We start from the raw sequence: 19,647 nt of genomic DNA, 5'->3' as shown, positions 1-19,647 counted from the left end.
ATTTTCTATTCAGGATAGGCTTTTCTATTCTGGATTTATTTAAAAAATGAACTGTAAGATGTTGCGCACCCTTTGTTTTGATCTGCTAGCCATGGACAATGCACCTTCAAAAACAAGCCAGCAATGGGAGTTCTCATATTTCTGTCAAGACAGGTTACCTTTAAGGCCAGCAAGTCAGCAGAAGACTGTGACTTGTATGAAGAAGGATACCCTCCCTTTCAGTTCCTCAATGAAAAGGAGTAACTAGTATCTGTGATATGGACATTAGATCCTTGTGATACCGTCAGCACAGTGACATTTCCTTGTGCAAAAGAATACAAGATATAAAGTTACGTTACAGGAATCCACCAAAGGTAATGCAGGAAGCATATGGTAATGGTACAGTGTAAAACATGATCAGGGCTGTCCTCAGGTTAGAATTTGTTCTAAGCAAAATTTTAATATGAAAATAGAAAAAACTGCGCTAAACCCAAAGAAATATATCAGAAAAAAGCAGCATACACTCAAACAAAGTTAAACAATTCAAGAGCAAAAAGAAAGTGTAGCACTAATTACTGCAAACAATATATCAAAGTACTCAAACAGTGATGATATAAAATGTTGAATACTGCAAAGAAAATAATAATGGAGTGTCAATGTGCTCAGACAGTGACATTGTGTGAATAACAGCAGTATATGCAATGCTTATCCCAGTTCAGAAATCAGTGTATATAAACAAATAAACATGCATAAACTGTATAGGGAATAGGCCACGATGATATTAAAATAAAAAATTCCACACAGTGAATCGTCCAATCAAGTGATCTGTGATTCAATTGGCCAAAGTTGTGGTGATAAAACAGAAAATCTCACACAATGAAGTGTAGACTGACGTGTTTCGACACAATAGGTCATCGACTGGGGCACAGATATGCCCCAGTCGATGACCTATTGTGTCGAAACGTGTCGGGGTATGTTTATCTTACGCTTCCCACATTGCTTTTAATCTTTTTATGTGATCGCATTTTATGTCACATCTGTATTACTTTAAGATGTGAATAACGTTTTAGATAATTTTGGACCTGCACTATTGGCATTCTTTTCCTTTTTGTTTTTTACACCATGGGATTGTTCTCAGCCATTCTGGAACCTTTGCTGAGACATTATCATCACAAGAGGTTTGGTGTGTATAGGCGCTACTCTCCATGATGGCTGCTTTGTAGCCTGGATCATCTGGCTCCGTCCTCCCTGTGTGCTAGTGGTTCTAGCACTTCAAGCCTGTATGATACATTGCCGTATGGTACTTGTATCTAAATTATCTGGTAAGAGTAGAGTTATGAGGTATTCTCGTGCCCAAAAATATCCAAAAATATGTATTAAAATTTAAATAAATTAAGCTATGTTTGCAGCAAACCACCGACAGGGGTACAAACCCTCCCCAAGTGTATAAGTGAAAAAAATCAATATATGGTGTTGTGCTCCAATTATGTAGCCAATATCGCTACTAAGTAAACATATCAATACTCAGTAAATATAATTTATATAAAATTATATCGTGCCTGTATCCTAAATAATACCCTTTAAAAAACTATATATATAGTGCAAAATGTGCTACAATACTGATTGCGACTGCTTCATATAAATTACTCTTCTAAAGTGCATAAGTGCCTTAACATTATTAAAAACATCCAATAAAGTGCATGACCAAGTGCATAAACAAAACTAATTGATACAACACATTGTTCGGACACTGTCTTTCCCTGATGAAGTCACGTGACTAGTGATGATACGCGTAGGAATACAACAGAGGTAGGAGGACACCGGAAGTGACGTCCGGAGCACGAGCGCGGTGCTCGTTTTTGTATTTACTTATGATTTCTGTTGCTAAATGTGAGTACCCAGTATTTTGTCCTTTTATGAATAAACGTATATATTATTGCATACTTCACTATTGGAGTTCCCTCTTCCTTTTATGGTACCACACTATACTGCCTGAGTACCTAGTGGGGATTTATCTGCAGTGTTTTCAGCAGTTGTCAGCAGTATCCAGCCCATATTCCTGGAGTCAATAATGCTGTTTACCTTACAGCAGTAAGGTAAAGTGGCCACTGCACCCATTGTGTGAACACACTGAGGAATTGCAAGATCACCTTTGGAATCACTTACCCTTTTCACAGAGTTTCCTAGTTTTTGGCACTGTGTGGACTCACAGACTGCATGATTTGATGTATATGGTTTGCTGCTGTGGATTTAGACACATCAAATTCTAATGGGACATTTTTATTTTATTTAAGTTGTCACTTATGCACTTTAGAGCCGGTTCACACAGCGGGCGATGCGAGGCGACACGACTCGCCTCGCCTCGCTCTATACAGAAGTCATCTGCAAATTGCCGCTGAGGTCGCGGCGAGGCAAGTCGGAGTCGCCTCGCCTCGCCTGCAGTGTGAACCGGCCCTTATGGTATATGATTATCAGCCACAGTGTCCTAACAATGTGTTGTATCAATTAGTTTTGTTTATGCACTTGGTTATGCACTTTATTGGATGTTTTTAATAATGTTAAGGCACTTATGCACTTTGGAAGAGTTAGGGTCTTTTCACACGGGGTGAAAAGACAAGTGGATATCCGCTTGCTCAGCGGGGATCGCCGGAGCGATCTCCGCTGAGCAGGGAGATGACAGGTCTGTCTCTGCACATTGCGCAGGGACAGACCTGTCACAGCGCCGCTCTCCCCTATGGGAGATCGGGTGACGACGGACCGCAGTGTCCGTCGTCATCAAATCCGCAGACGGATGGAAAAATAGCTTTTTCCTCCGTCACACTTTTTCGGATTGGAGTGGGTCGGATGTCAGCGGACATGTCACCGCTGACATACGTCGCTCCATAGAGCTCTATGGAAAAATCAGAAAAACTGACAGGCGGATCTGAAGGGATCGGTAATGTGAACGGGGCTTAATTTATACGAAGCAATCGCAATCAGTATTGTAGCACATTTTGCACTAAATATATATATATATATATATATATATATATATTTTTTTTTTTTAAAGGGTATTATGTAGGATATAGGCACAATATAATTTTATGTAAATGATATTTACTGAGTACTGATATGTTTACTTAGTAGCAATATTGGCTTCAAATTTGGAGCACAACACCATATATTGATTTTTTTAAATTTATCTGGTAAGAGTGTTTTATCTCTCTATCTGATTTCCACCTATGAAGCTACCGAGATTGATTCAAGACTCACTCTGACAACAATTTTGGGCGATTGAGTTACTGATTACTTGACTGGACTATTCATTGTGTGGGATTTTCTGTTTTATCACCACAACTTTGGGCAATTGAATCACAGATCACTTGATTGGACTATTCACCGTGTGGGACTTTTTATTTCATTGTGGGCTATTCCCTATACAGTTTATGCATGTATATTTGTTTATATACACTGATTTCAGATCTAGGATAAGCATTGCATATACTGCTGTTATTTACACATTGTCACTGTCTGAGCACATTGACACTTCATTATTATTTTCTTTGCAGTATTCACCATTATATCATATCATCACTGTTTGAGTACGTTGATATATTGTTTGCAGTAATTAGCGCTACACTTACAATTTTAATATGGCCTCCCTCCAACAAAAAAACAAAGCTGCCCATTGATGGGAAGAATTTTGAAAATCCTTAGGAAAAAATGCTCTAAGAAAGTTAGTTTTTCTAGTCATTAGTGGGTCAAATTGATGTTTGTTTTTAACCACAGTGACAAAAAAATTTGAAGGAGCAGGATGGAATTTTTTTTCTCAAATTAATTTCTAGCAGTGTATATGGCTTCTGTTTGGTAAAGTCCATTTGTTCCAAAATTAAATATTAAAGTGGTTCTAAAGGCAGAAGGTTGTTTTACCTTCATGCACTCTATGCATGAATGTAAAAAAAACTTCTTTGTGCAGCAGCCCCCCCACCCCCCACACTAAGACTTGCCTGAGCTCCATCCAGTTGCAGAGAAGTGCATGAGAGCCTCTGCTAATGGCTGGAGCCATTGAGGAGAGGGATGGGGGGGGGGGGGTGGGTTAAGCAACAGCTCCGTGTGTGTGAATGGACATGCAGAGCAGCTGCTCAGGAGGGAGCCTGCTCAGGTGCCCCCAGGGCAAGCTGGTTGCTCTGGAGGCACGCAGCTGGAAGGAGGGGGCCAGAAGTGTTGGCAGGAGAAATTTTCACATGAACTTTCCTTAGACTTTTCCTAAGAATTTTCGTTTGAAATTCTATCCATCTATGTCCAGCTTTACTCGCTCTACTGAAATTGACATGAACAATAGGGAGTGCATGAACCTTCTTCCTGGCCTTCTTTATTGGGGTTACGTTTATGCAGCTGTTAGCCCACGTTCCCATTGGGCTGATTTGGCATGCGATTTGACATGTCAAATTGCATGCCAAATCAGCAACTATTGCCGGCAATGGCCCAAATGAGTGCAACAGTGCCTTATTAGGTGCGACACTGACTTTCCAGTGCTGCACCGATTCCCAGAAGTTGTTTCTGTTCTACTTTTGGTGACTTCTGGAGCGATTTGAATACACATCTGTGCATAAACCCACACAGATGTCTGTCAAAAGGCCCCCCGAAGTCAGAATGCATTGCCGGTTTGAAATCTTGCGAGTTCAGCTGAATTTGCATGACTTCCAACCCGCATCAGTGTGAACCTGGGCTCAATTGAATAACATGGTTTTGCCCGTGATGTAGTCTTACCATAGTCAGTATATACATGTTGGCAGATTGTTGTCATGATTCAAAAGAGCAGAATTGGGTTTCCAGTGTGCAGCCTGGATTTATATGATGGCAAATGCAGCCTCATTTAAGTCCTTCCTATTACTGTGCCATGTGAAGCCAAAGTGCAGCTGTACTTTAAAGTGAACCTGTGTCAAGACTATGGACATTAAAATATTACTTTCGCTTTCGTTCATTGACGGACACAACATTTTCATCTTGACCTTAGGGTTATATCGCCCCTTTAGGAGAGGACTAGGCAGAAAATGTTAAAAACAGCAACACTTACACATTACCGCCCAGGGGGTGGTCCTACTGGTTATAACTCCTCACACTGCATTCAGCAGCTCAGTTTTTTTTCTGCCTAGTGTAGGAGAAGGACCTGGCTCCCAGTGGGTCCATTGGTCCTGGGAATTTTTTTCTTTTTTCTGCATTTTTGATTCCTTTCATCTACAATCAACATCCGGGCTGGGTGACAGGCTGGATAATATAGATCCTGGTAGTCTCTCCAGCCTGGCCATTGAGCGTGAGTAGGCCCTAGCTACGCGCTGGGTCGGCCACGACATGCCCCGTCTGATCCAGGGGTGGGCGGTAAGCTATATGCTCCGGGTCACACATATGGCCGGGCTACTGCTGTCTGTGTCACAGTGTGCCGTCCACCCCATACTGCTCGGGTGATGGATCGTCTCTGGAATGCGTCCAGCAGGCCCTGCTGGAGGGGTAAGTATGGTTCCACCTGTCTCAGCAGAATGGAGCAGCAGGGCATTCCCTGGGAGGTCGACTAGGGGGTCTCTCACTCTCCCTTTCTTCTTTCCCTGTGCCTTCCCTCCTCCCCATGCTATGGGCCACTGTGTGAATGGGCACATGGGGGTGTGGTGCAGGGGGCTTGCTGGGTGTTGGGGGTCTGCTTGTCCTCTTCCCTGTTTCTGGGCCATGGTGGGGTGTTTGTGCTGTGGTTGACATGTGGGGAGGCTGCCGCATGCTCACGGCCATTTTCCTCGGGCCGCAGCCATTTTTCTGTAGCCAAAGACCGTTTTTGCCATTCAGACATTTTCTGGAAGTTCGGCGGCCATTTTCTTAGCGCCTCCAGACGTGTTTTTTGCTGACGCGGCCATTTTCTAGTAGCCTCAGATAGTGGTCGACCGATATATCGGCCGATATTTGCAGTTTTTCAATCAATCGGCATCGGCATGAGCTGATAAAAAGGCCGATTTAGAACTACAGCGCGACTTGGAAATTTCTTCTGTAATAAAGTCAATGCAAGTTGCCTGAGTCTTCATAGAAGCGACTTGTTTCCTCTCTGGGCAGTCTGCCAAGAAAAGAGCAAAAAGATACAATGTTTACACTTGAATGAATGAACTCAACTCTGTGTGCAGAGTTCTCAGTTTAACCATTTAGGTGTCCGTTTATGAAGCAATGATCAGTGGAGATCCAGAGGATCGCCGCTGATCACAGCCCATAAACAGTATATAAACCAGAGATAATCGGGGGAGATGTGTTTGAACTTGTTCTCCCGCCGATTATCTCCGCACATGGAGAATCCTCATAGACTGACACAGTAACGGTCACTATATGAAGCTGTGATCTCAGCGCTTCACTTGTGATCTGTGTCAGAATTCACACGCCCCGATTCACCAACTCAGAGGTGGAGAACCGGGGTAGTGAAGAGGGAATCAGGGGGATCTGAGGAGGAAAGAGGAAGATAATTAACTTCCTTATGCCTCGTTCAGACCCCCCAACACTGTAACCATGTCCCCCTGTCATATGTATGTGTATACATATATATACATATATATATATAATGTGCATATGTATATATATATAATGTGTGTGTATATACATGTATATATAATGTCTGTGTGTGTATACATGTATATATTATGTAGGGGGACGCTTTATTTCACTAACATTAATCACACCGCGTGTCAGTGTATTGAGCTGTGATAATTTATCACTGCTTAATATAATGACATCTGTGTGTATCGGTGAATTTCTAGTACTGTAATCTCGTAAAGTCTCACGAGATTCCAGTATTAGGGGCCGTTCTCCAGTGTTAGAAGCGTTTGTAGATCTCTTCACTCCTCCAAGTGTGAAGCGATCTACTCCGCTTCATATAGTGGCACACAGAGGAGAAAGATCTCCTATGTGAATGCCGGAGAATGAAGCAGTGAATAGATTTCACTGCTTCATAAAAGGACACCTTAAAGACTAAATCTTTTCTGACACTTGTTGCTTACAAGTAAAAGTCCTGTATTTTCTGCCAGAAAATAACTTAGACCCCCAAAAAATTATATATATTTTTTTTTATCAGAGATCCTAGGGAATAAAATAGCGGTTGTTGCAATATTTTATGTCACACGGCATTTGCACAGAGGTCTTTCAAATGCAATTTTTTGGGAAAAAAATACACTAAATGATTTAAAAAAAAAAGAAACCTAAAACAGTAAAGTTAGCCCTGTTTTTTTTTCATCCAAAAGTTTTGACTACCTGTTTTTATTTTATAGGCTGCTTTCACACTGGAGCGGCAGGCATTGATGGTAAAACGCTGCTAGTTTTAGGGGCGCTTTACCATCATTTTAGCGGTGCTTTTCGGCTGCTAGTGGGGCGCATATAACCCAGCTAGCAGCCGAAGAAGATGTTAAATGCGCCCGTGAAGCACCGCTGCCAAATCGCATTGTATGCGCTTTGGCAGTGGTGCCCATTAATATCAATGGGCAGGAGTGGTGGAGGAGCGGTATACACCACTCCAAACATGCTGCTTGCAGGACTTTTTTTTAACATCCTGCCAGCGCATCGCCTCAGTGTGAAAGCACTCTGTCTTTCACACAGACTGCAGCGGAGCCGTTTTGCAGGCACTTTACAGGCGCTATTTTTAGCCCAAAAGCGCCTAAAAAAAGCCCCAGTGGGAAAGGTGTCTGTTAGGTTTTATGAGATGAAGGGGGATAAATAAATAAATAAAATAAAATTTAAAAAATCGGCCTAACATATCGGCCCAAAAAAATCGGCATCATATATTGGCCATCGGCCGCCATGATTTCTAAATATCGCATCGGCCGACCTCTAGCCTCAGGTAGTTTTGCCTCTAGCGCTGGGTGCTTGCTTCCTTCTAGAACAGCGCACTTTTCACACAGACACCTCGTGGATGTTACAGGGGAGAGCAGGCAGCACAGAGCTGTCCCTGGGTCAAGGTGGTGAATCCTGCCGGGGGCTCCTCAGTCTGTGGCAGCTGGGAGGGTGGACATTTTGTGTGACTTGCTTTAGGTCCCTAAGTGGTGACAGGACAGTGTGGGTCAGCATGGCATTGGAAGCTGGCGCTTCTTCCCCAGATTTTCCTGTTATTGCAACTGGTTCCCCTGCACCTGCGGTGCCTATGGACGCTCTGTCGGTGGTCCTGGAGGCCTTTGTTGCCATGGTGGAAGCGGCGTGCAGGATACCATAAAGATGGAGAATATGGCGGGGGCATCTACAGAGGTGTCGGTCCCTTTTGGGTTCCACAAGCCGGCCCGTGCTACTAAGGTGTTTCCTTACCAAACTTAGTTTGATACGTTTATTTACAAGGAGTGGGGAAAACCGCAGCAGGTCTTTTCAGTCCCGAAACGCATGCCAGTGTGTTACCCCTTTGAGGAGAGTTTCCTGAAGAAATGGACATCTCCTCCGATTGTTGACCCCCTGGTATCCAGGTTACATAAGGTAACCACGATTCCGGTGGAAGAGACTCCTGCCTTCAAGGACCCTGTCGACAGAAGGGCCGAATCGGTTACGATGGTGGGGTCAGCATTGCGGCCTGTGTTAGCCATGGCCCTGGTGTCACAGACACTTACTGAATGGGCTAAATTGTTGCACCGTGAGTTGGAAAAGCAACAGGTTTCCCCAGTCTGCGTGGAGTTGGCGGACCAGTTGGTGCAGGGCCTTAAGTATGTCTGTGATGCGGCCTTAGGTTCACCATTCCTACTGTAAAACACAGAGGTGGATCGATGATGTTTTTGAGGACGTGTGAGCTACAAAGGCACAGGAAATTTGGTCAAAATTGATGGCAAGATGAATGCAGTATGTTATCAAAAAATACTGAAAGAACATTTGCATTCATCAGCCAGGAAGCTGCGCAATGGAAAGTACTTAGACAATGATCCTAAACACAAGGCCAAGTCCACCTGTCATTGGCTACAGCAGAAGAAAGTGAAGGTTCTTGAGTGGCTATCTCAGTCTCCTGACCTCAATATCATTGAGCCACTCTGGGGAGATCTCAAACGTGCAGTTCATGCAAGACAGCCCAAGAATTTCCAGGAACTGGAGGCTTTTTACTAAGAGGAATGTGCAGCTTTACCATCTGAGAATATAAAGAGCCTCATCCACAAATACCACAAAAGACTTCACGCTGTCATTAAGGTTAAAGGGGGCAATACACGGTATTAAGAACTGGGGTATGTAAACTTTTGATCAGGGTCACTTAGGTAGTTTCTATTGTCATTATGATTTAAAAAGAGTAAACACAGTTGATAATAAATGGCATCAGCTAAACACTAACCATGAGCGAAATCATTCATATTCTCTGAGAAATTGCCAAGAAATCATAAATTCGGCCAGGGAGTCTAAACTTATGAGCACAACTGTATATATACTGTATATATTTTTATTTGGATGTATATACAGTATCTCACAAAAGTGAGTACACCCCTCACATTTTTCTAAATAATTTCTTATATCTCTTCATGTGACAACACTGAAGAAATTACAATTTCCTACACATGTAATGTAGTGAGTGTACAGCTTGTATAACAGTGTATGTGCTGTCCCTGCAAAATAACTTGACGCACAGCCATTAATATCTAAACCACTGGCATCAAAATTGAGTACAGCCCTATGTGAAAATGTCCAAATTGGGCCAAAGTGTCAATATTATATTTTATATTTTGTGTGGCCACTATTATTTTCCAGCACTGCCTTAGCCCTCTTGGGCATGGAGTTCACCAGAGCTTCACAGGTTGCCACTGGACTTTTCCACTCCTCTATGACGACACCATGGAGCTGGTGCATGTTAGAGACCTTGCACTCCTCCTCCTCCTTCCATTTGAGGATGCCCCATAGATGCTCAATAGGGTTTAGGTCTGGAGACATGCTTGGCCATTCCATTACCTTTACCCTCAGCTTCTTTAGCAAGGCAGTGGTTGTCTTGGAGGTATGTTTGGGGTCGTTAGCATGTTGGAATACTGCCCTGTGGCTCAGTCTCCAAAAGGAGGGGATCATGTTTGACTTCATTATGTCACAGTACATGTTGAGATTCATTGTTCCCTCAATGAACTGTAGCTCCCCAGTGTCGGCAGCACTCATGAATAAATAATTTATTCTGGCTAGAGGTCGACCGATATATGTCGGCCGGCCGATATTTGGCGTTTTTTAATTAATCGGCATCGGCCGATTGTGCTGTTAAAAAAGGTTGATGATATATTCAGAGCGACTTGCAAATTACTTCAGTAATAGAAGTCAGTGCAAGTTGCCTGGAGACTTGACTGAAGCCACTTGTTTCCTCTCTGGGCAGTCTGCCAAGAAAAGATCAAAAAGATACAATGTTTACACTTGAATGAATGAACTCATCTCAGTGTGTAGAGTTCTCAGTTTAACCATTTAAAGACTAAATCTTTTTTGACACTTGATGCTTACAAATAAAAATCCTGTATTTTCTGCTAGAAATTCACTTAGAACCCCCAAAACTTGTATATATTTTTTTTTAGCAGAGATCCTAGGGAATAAAATAGGAAAAAAAAAAACAGTAAAGTTAGCCCATTTTTTTCATCCAAAAGTTTTGATTACCTGTTTTTGTGTAATATAAAATAACATATATATATATATATATATATATATATATATATGTGTGTATGTATGTATATATATTTATTTCATTCTAAATTATACATACAAGTGAACTGTTTCGATGTTTGTTTTGTTTAATAAATGTAAGAAATTTTCTGTATCACTTATGAAGGCTGCTTTCACACTGGAGCGAGCAGGCGTAAAACGCTGCCAGTTTTAGCGGCGCTTTACCGTCATTTTAGCGGGGCACTTATAATCCAGCTAGTGGCCCAGGAAGGGGTTAAATGTGCCCGTGAAGCGCCGCTGCCAAATCGCATTGCAGGTGCTTCGGCAGCGGTGCCCATTCATTTCAATGGGCAGGAGTGGTGGAGGAGCGGTATACACCACTCGAAAGATGCTGCTTGCAGGACTTTTTTTGAATGTCCTGCCAGCGCATCTCCTCAGTGTGAAAGCACTCGGGGCTTCCACACAGACTGCAGGGGAGCCGTTTTGCAGGCACTTTACAGGCGCTATTTTAAAGCGCCTGAAAAACGCCCCAGTGGGAAAGGTGTCTAACTGTTAGATTTTATGAGATGAAGGGGAAAAAATAAATAATCGGCCTAACATATCGGCCCAAAAAAAAAAAAATCGGCATCATATATCGGCCATCGGCCGTGGCGATTTCTAAATATCGGTATTGGCATCGGCCAGAGAAAAACCCATATCGGTCGACCTCTAATTCTGGCCATTGAAATGAATTAACACCCAAGTGCTTGATGCCTGTAAACATGCCTAAACGCTTGTAAAAGCGTTAGACGCTTTTATAAGTGTTAGGCATTTTTTCTGCTGTTGGCTTCTAGGAGAGTTAAAAAAAAAAGTCTGTGTGCATGGGGCCTAAAAGTTATATTGTCTATATTTCAGATTATTCAGATTATCACCACTTGGAGTTCTCCTGGGGAAGCAGGTTTACCCTGCGAAACATGTGAGGCAACAGCTAGGCAGAATGGGACCCCCCCTTTACACATTTGGAGGCTACAGTTTATGCACAGGGGATTCTATCTATAAATCTTATGTGAATAAAGGATGTAAAAGTATCTTTTTAGTTTGTTCCTCCTTACGCTCCAGTAAAGGTCCACAGTGTCCTGCCATTTTAGGGGTTTGTCTGATGCATGTTGCAGTATATTCTATCACTAACCCTTTATTTTATTATTTCAGGGATTTCCTTCCCCGTGGATCTGGCATTGTTACCCGTAGACCTCTTGTCCTTCAGCTAGTCACTTCCCCTACAGGTGAGCCAAGTACCAACCGTTCATTGTGTTTTTTCAGACATCATCCTGTTGTATGTGATTTATGTTTGAGGCATTCTGGCTATTCCTGGTGTGACCCATGTGAGCATAAACCGCAACTAGTTGTAATAAGTCTGGGTCTTTTTATGATGTCACAGTGTTGCTTCTGAATCCAAACGGAGATCCTCTCCATTCCTCCTGCTATCCCATTTTACAATACCTGTACATAGAAAACATTTTAGGCTCTTTACTATTCCCTCTCTCATGTCACATCTCCCTAGCAATCCCTAAATAGCAGCCATGAAAACTCTGTGCAAAAATCAACTTTGTTAATACAAGTCTCATGTCATTGAAGTCTGCCTGGATACAGTCAAATAGTTCGCAAACCACTCAGGATTCAAGGATTTAAGCAGAATGACAGGGTCCCTCAGGTCTCAGAGTCGAGCACTGGAATGCTTGTTTACTATGACAGCTGTTTTTCCGCCAAGCTGCTCCAATCATTCTCCCAGGATCTATGAACGGCGGATGGATGGATGATTGATAGCGTTGTCTGCTTTATTCATAGATACTTTTTATTCATAGATGCTGTAGTATAGCTTCTATATATACAGCAACTAGACGTAAATGGTAGCATAGTCAGGTTCTCTTGATAAGAGCCTGTGACAGCCCCTTAGGCGGCGTACACACGCGGGGACTGTCTGCCGAAACTAAGTTCGTCAAACAGTCCGCTCAAACTTTTGAATGAACGAACACGCCCACACACGGCACTTTTTGAGCGGACAAATACGGCAAACTTTGTTCGTCGTACTAAGTCCGCGCAACTTTTGAAATGAGCGGACTCGCCCACACACGAGGCAACAGTCCGCTCATTTCGAGCGCGTGTGCAGGTAGGCGGGGCCCGCGACGGAGACGTCGCGGGCTCCGCCGCCTGGAATGGACTTAAAGGGGAACCCCAACGCCGAAATAAATCGGCGTGGGGGTCCTCCCAAAGTCCACAACAGACCCTTGTCCGAGCACGCTACCCGGCCGGCCAGGAAGGGGGGGCGAGCGAGCGCGCCCCCCCTCCTGAGCCGTACCAGGCCGCGTGCCCTCAACATGGGGGGTGCCTTGGGGAAGGGGGGGGCCGCGCGGCCCCCCCACCCCAAAGCACCTTGTCCCCATGTTGATGAGGACAAGGGCCTCTTCCCGACAACCCTGGCCGTTGGTTGTCGGGGTCTGCGGGCGGGGGGCTTATCGGAATCCGGGAGCCCCCTTTAATAAGGGGGCCCCTGGATACCGGCCCCCCACCCTATGTGAATGAGTATGGGGTACAATGTACCCCTACCCATTCACCTGTAAAATAAAAGTACCCAAAAAAAAAACACAACACACGAGATAAAATATTTTATTGCACAGCTCCGGGGGTCTTCCGTCTTCGGGGGTCTTGTCCCCCTCTTCGGTTCTTCTGCCGGGCCACCGCGCCTTCTTATAGCTCTTTTGCAGGCGGTGGCCCGGTCTTCTGTCGCCGCCTTCCGTTGTTCTGTCGCCGCCTTCCGTTCTTCTGCCGGGCCACCGCGCCTTCTTATAGCTCTTTTAGAGGCGGTGGCCCGGTCTTCTGTCGCCGCCGCCTTCCGTTCTTGTTCTTCTTCTTGTTCTTCTTCTTGTTCTCCAGGAGATGTTGACACGTCGCTATCTCCGGCCGGAATGCCAGAGCCGCGCTGAGCGGCCACTTATATAGTGACAATGGGGCGGTGTCACATGGTATATGTCACATGGGTTGGTCACATGGTGACCCCGCCCCCTTACGATGTCATAGTCCCCATGTGACATCAACCCATGTGACCAACCCATGTGACATATACCATGTGACACCGCCCCATTGTCACTATATAAGTGGCCGCACAGCGCGGCTCTGGCATTCCGGCCGGAGAGAGCGACGTGTCAACATCTCCTGGAGAAGAACAAGAAGAACAAGAAGAAGAACAAGAACGGAAGGCGGCGGCGACAGAAGAACCGAAGAGGGGGACAAGACCCCCGAAGTCGGGAGAAGAGGCCGGCGGCGGGGAGGAAGAAAGCCAGACTCCTCCGCTAGCAAAAGAGCTACAAGAAGATAGCGGAGGAGTCCGGCGAGAAGACCCCCGAAGACGGAAGACCCCCGGAGCTGTGCAATAAAATATTTTATCTCGTGTGTTGTGTTTTTTTTTGGGTACTTTTATTTCACAGGTGAATGGGTAGGGGTACATTGTACCCCATACTCATTCACATAGGGTGGGGGGCCGGTATCCGGGGGCCCCCTTATTAAAGGGGGCTCCCGGATTCCGATAAGCCCCCCGCCCGCAGACCCCGACAACCAACGGCCAGGGTTGTCGGGAAGAGGCCCTTGTCCTCATCAACATGGGGACAAGGTGCTTTGGGGTGGGGGGGCCGCGCGGCCCCCCCTTCCCCAAGGCACCCCCCATGTTGAGGGCACGCGGCCTGGTACGGCTCAGGAGGGGGGGCGCGCTCGCTCGCCCCCCTTTCCTGGCCGGCCGGGTAGCGTGCTCGGACAAGGGTCTGTTGTGGACTTTGGGGGGACCCCACGACGATTTTTTTCGGCGTTGGGGTTCCCCTTTAAGTCCATTCCAGGCGGCGGAGCCCGCGACGTCTCCTTCGCGGGCCCCGCCTACCTGCACACGCGCTCAAAATGAGCAGACTTCCCTCTGAGCGGAAACAGTTTGCTCATTTCGAAAGTGGCCTACACACGGGCGGACTGTTCGCTCAAACCAAGTTTCAGCGGACAGTTTTTCGGAATTTCCGAAAAACTTTGTTCGTCAAACTGTCCGCTGAAACTGTCCGCTGAAGCCCCACACACGAGCGGACTGTCCGCTGAAACACTGTTCAGCGGACAAAGTTGAGCCAACAGTCCGCCCGTGTGTACGCGGCCTTAGGCCGCGTACACACGGGCGGACTGTTCGCCCAACTTTGTCCGCTGAACAGTGTTTGGGCGGACAGTCCGCTCGTGTGTGGGCTTTCAGCGGACAGTTTCAGCGGACAGTTGGACGGACAAGGTTTTTCGGAATTTCCGAAAAACTGTCCGCTGAAACCTTGTTTCAGCGAACAGCCCGCTCGTGTGTAGGCTTGTTCGTCAAACAAAGTTGCGCGCATGCTCAGAAAGGATTTTCACGCCGAAAGCTATAATGCAGTGTATAGGACGTCGTATTTTTCGTCCCGTCGTACGTGCTGTTCACGTCATCGCGCACGGTTTCAGCAAACTGTTCGTTCGTCGTGTGTGGGCATGTCCGTCCATGCTAATTTTGAGCGGACTGTTTGCTGAAACTGTTGGACGGACAAAGTTGGGCGAACAGTCCGCGCGTGTGTACGCGGCCTTAGTTGTATTCACCCCTGCTGCTGTTGTCTTCTGGGAAAGGTGGGGTTAATGCAACGACTGGTCTGTCACAGTGGATGAGGGGGCAGGACTGAGGAGGTTTACTACTAACAGATGTGAAATCAACACAAGGGACATATCTGACTTTACGTTTTGTCCCTTGTGCTGATTTTCCTGTTTTTAATTTTAGCTACACTTTAATTGCTTTAATTTTTATGTTACATTAGGCTCTAGGTGCACCCCTGAATTATTGCATTACTTGTTTCTGGTGCCAGTATGAAGGAAAATGGTGGTAAAAAGATGTACAGTACTTTTTCATGATGCTTCAGGGCTGGACCTCTGTATCTTGTTACATGATTCTGTGCAGTGCAACATTCCTTATATGCTTCTTTGTAGGATTTGGTGGTAAGCTAAAGGACTGAGTGGTACACAGAAGCTTGGAGCACTGTTATGCATTTTTTGTAGGCATAAAGTTGGGACCATTCACAAGATCATTATATCCGCAACTCCAGTGGTTTATCTAGCTGGACAGTCAAATGTGGAAAATGAATGTCAGCATGGAAACCAGGCAGGATATGTTTTATGAAAGACACTTGGGAGAAGATTGAGTGCTGACTGTGACCTCCAATGTGGGTGACTATCCTACAGGCACGTTTTGTTCTGTGTATGTAGACTCCTGTAGACACACGGATTGTTGGAGGAGAGGCAGTCAATAACTGAAAAAATGATGAGGCTTCTTTCACACAAAAGGTCTGATCAGGTCCGCCTGTCAGTTTTTCAGGCGGATCTGATCACTCTCCATTCACCCCTATGGACCGGCGGGGTAAACTGACTTGTGCCCATTTACAACCACCTACCTTCAGTCCGGCCTGCTAAAAAAAATAAAAAAAAACAGAAGGGGATCCACCCTCCTCCATCTAGACAGATTGAACCAGAGGGCAGTCGGGTGTAAACAGATAGTGAAGTCTGTTTACTCCCAGCCACCCATAGAGAAGAACGGGGTCTGTCTCTGTCCGCTCTGCATAAACTAAGCAGACATGGACCGGTCATCCTCTCGCACTGCTCTGATCAGAAGGGGATCACTGGACAGATCCCCTTCTGATCAAATTGGAGTCTACCCCATGTGAAAGATGCCTTTGTTTTATGACTTACCTGGCATCAGGGGAAGACTGGGAAGGAGGCAAAGAGACTTTTATATACACATATTGGACTTAAGTAGAAATGCTGCCCTATTTAGTTATCAATCAAAGTGGGTCCAGCACTTACAGACAACTGCTACATGTTATATAACTACAGTATCTACTTCCCGTGACCTGCAATCACATGCAGACAAAATACTTTAAACATTGACTTCCTTTATGGCTCTGAGATATTTTGTGACAAAATGCATAGAGCTGCAATAAAAGTCCTTGCTGCGATACAAAACTGTGAAAATGCTTTGTGCTTATTTATTATCATGTCTGTTATAAGTGCTTAAATTGTGGTACAAGAAACAATGTTCTGTAAGACTATGCACACATCATGGCCACCATTCACTGAGAAACCATGGCACACTTTGAGTGGCGCACATTAAGCTCATGGAAATCTTTTCCCAACTATGAAGGAGCCAGTTGGGTGTGTTTTCTTCCTAGACCAAATGTTCCCCATGTTTTTTTTAATCAGATCTTTTTTATGGTAAAGTGTTTTAAAATGTTTGTAAAAAACATAGAAACAACCCACCATGCTGGGCGTAACAGTGGTATGAGATACAGAAAGGAGCGGTCACCTCGGAGGTCAGAAGCTTATAGTGTCCACATAAATCTTTTGATAAATAGAGCTTAACAGTGCCTACATATACTCAAGTACATTCAGATACAGAAATGTTAAACAACCAAAAAGGCTCCTAGAGACTCAGAAAAGGTTGGGTGCAGGAACTCTATCCACTGGGGCCACATGGCGCCAAACTGTTGCATGGCATTTTTAAGGTAGGTGTGTTTTTTAAAGGAGATAGAGCAGTTAAGATCTGTTATATATTTGGACACAGTGGGCGATTGGGACGAGATCTGTTTACGTGCAATTTTTTTGCAAGCGATGAATAGCGATGGTATAGCATCTCAATAGAGATGGTGAGCACTAAGGTTTGATCAATTAAAGATCAGTCACTATAATTGAGAAAACAAGTAATGGGATTTACCACAAGGTCGATGCCCAGAAGACAAATTTCACAAAACTCATACATTATATGAAGAGTTGAGTAAAGATTTAATTTATGTAAAAAATGGATTGTTCAAAGTGAATATTGACATTAAATATAAAATGTTTCTAGATTTGAAAATGGGAGTTTGTTTCAACCACACAGAAAGATTTTGTTGCCTGAGTTTTTATACTTGGAGCTCAATATCATTAGCCTTTTACTTTATTTCTCCTGCTTACTATACATAGTAAGCTCTTCCTTTCCTGATTCAGCATAAGTGCACAGAGGACAATAGACAGGATATATCCTTTTAATAGTCCCCTTTCTATAAATAGTACTGTAATTGATGGCTTTTTAAATATAGAATACTTGTCATCGATCTGCCAAACTATCACAGTACACAGATGATAGCAGCAAGAAATCTTGTAGATTTTTCTTTTGTGGTCTGGTGCCTGACAAGCCCTGTTTTTGTATTGAACTTGCTTATGGAAATGATTTGATTTACAGCAGTCACAGTACATGAAACAAAATGATAGACAGATGATTGGCTGTTGTTTTTCTGGGGAAGGTAGGACCATTAGAAAGCAAGAGTGCATTTAGACATAGGAGGACAGTTGGCCATGCAATCATAACCCAAACACCTTCTGGCAACTTGGACATCTGACACTGCCACAGACGTAAATGCTTAATTTAGTTTATCATTGTTTTTGTCAAAAAAAGTAGCTAAATATTTTTATATTTCCACATTTTAGGATCAACCTGGTGATGAAAAGAGATCACTACAGAAAGGAGAAAGTGGTCCAATATTCTAACTACAAAGGCCATACACTTGCTAGTGGAGCACCCTCTAGTGCTAGAAGTGTAATTTCTTTTTTTTCCTAGTGCAGGTAAATTTATGCAGGCTTGGCTGGTAGCCAAGCCTGTCTGCGTTTTGTCCTGGGTTGGGCAGAAATCCAGGGAGAGCTGGATGACTTACAGGCAGCATCACTGAGACTTCCCCCCTACTTCTTGAATGTTCTGGTACCCTCTAGAAGAATGGGAGGGGGGTAAGGGGGAGCTGCCTGGAGTATTTTGAGGGCCCTGGACAATCCCCAACTTGGATTGGCAGGGGGCAGGCCCCCTCAAATTCTCAGGGTCAGCCCAGCTGGTAAGGAGTTGTGTTCGGGGTGAAAGCTGGAGATGGAGTGTTATGCTGTCATGACCTTTGAGGGAGCTCCCCAATCTGGGGCGGTTGACCTTGGGCCTAGGCTCGTGTGCGGACTGAACCCTCTCAAGACACATGGAGGTGTCCTGGACATGAGGCACTGGGAGCATGGAGAGGACAGTGGGAGAATACTGTTGGGCAAGTCCCCAGGAGCAACGGGAACAGCCAAGAGGGCTGGTGAGTGACACACAGTCAGGAGGACTGGGAGGCACGCCTGAGAGGACTGGGATGAGTGCAGAGCCAGTCAGAAGGACTGTGGTGGCACAGGCAGTGGAAAAGGGCAGCTGCAGCCAGGAGGGCTGGCAGTGCCTGAAGAGGTGGTACTGGGAGCAGTAGCCACATGTGTGGCAGCTAGCACTAAGAACTACCACCATTTTTGCTACACCATAGAGGCCCGTGGTCTCTGCCTGCAAAGGGCATTTGCTTTGGGCCTGGCTGAGCCAGTGTCAGGCCCCAACCACAGTGCTAGTTGCTCTCGGGAGTGATAGTCTGCAAGCAAGTGTATGTGCTTGAAGAGAAGAGACTGTTTATAGTTCAGTCCCTACATTTCCTATCTTCAATCAAGTGGGCATCCCATGTGCACCCTATCCCCATCCAAGTTCTATTCCCCTAATAAAACAAAACAAAGTACAAGGACTGTTTCTTGACTGAGGTGTGTCTGGAAATTCATGTGCCTGGCTGTGCAGGGTGGGAGATGGACCACATTCACCAGCGGCCTTTACAGGGGTAGCGCTACACTAATTTACAAGTTAGAGTATATTACTGATAAAGTATTGTGAGTTTGGAAAAATGGGTGCTGCCTTTCTAATGGCTATATTTACCTAGTCAAGTTGAGAAAAGACAAATGGCCATCAAGTTCAGCAATTCGTTTCTGTTCCTCTAAGGCAGGGGTGTCCAAACTTTTTTCAAAGAGGGCCAGATTTGATGAAGTGAACATGCACGAGGGCCGAACATTTTGCCTGACATTCTTTGAACCATTGAAAATTCGGTCTAAAACCCCATTCACACCTGAGTGTTTTGTAGCTTGAAGCCTGAAGCTACAAAACACTAGAGGGGAAAAAATCTGTTATTCTCAATGGAGATGGTTCACATCTCCACTCCATGTCGC

At 44.8% G+C, this 19,647-nt stretch overlaps 1 protein-coding gene across 16 annotated transcripts in view; it reads left to right on the top strand.

Moving 5' to 3' along the window:
• The window catches only part of DNM1 (dynamin 1), a 305,071-nt gene that overhangs the window by 74,425 nt on the left and 210,999 nt on the right, over positions 1–19,647 (top strand). For all 16 annotated transcript variants that reach the window (XR_013273564.1, XR_013273522.1, XR_013273538.1 and 13 more), the window contains exon 2: positions 11,749–11,822. Coding sequence is in view for 13 of the 16 variants with exons in the window: in XM_077478763.1 (XP_077334889.1) it covers positions 11,749–11,822 (74 nt within the window). In the remaining 3 variants the exon portion in view is untranslated. The remainder of the gene's footprint in view (positions 1–11,748; positions 11,823–19,647) is intronic.

This window comes from Lithobates pipiens, unplaced genomic scaffold, assembly GCF_037356315.1.
Source record: "Lithobates pipiens isolate NorthernLeopardFrog02 unplaced genomic scaffold, aLitPip1_a1.2 Scaffold_1, whole genome shotgun sequence".
Taxonomy (NCBI): Eukaryota; Metazoa; Chordata; class Amphibia; order Anura; family Ranidae; genus Lithobates; species Lithobates pipiens.
The sequence above is the reverse complement of the archived record's forward strand: the minus strand, read 5'-3'. Positions and strand labels throughout refer to the sequence as shown.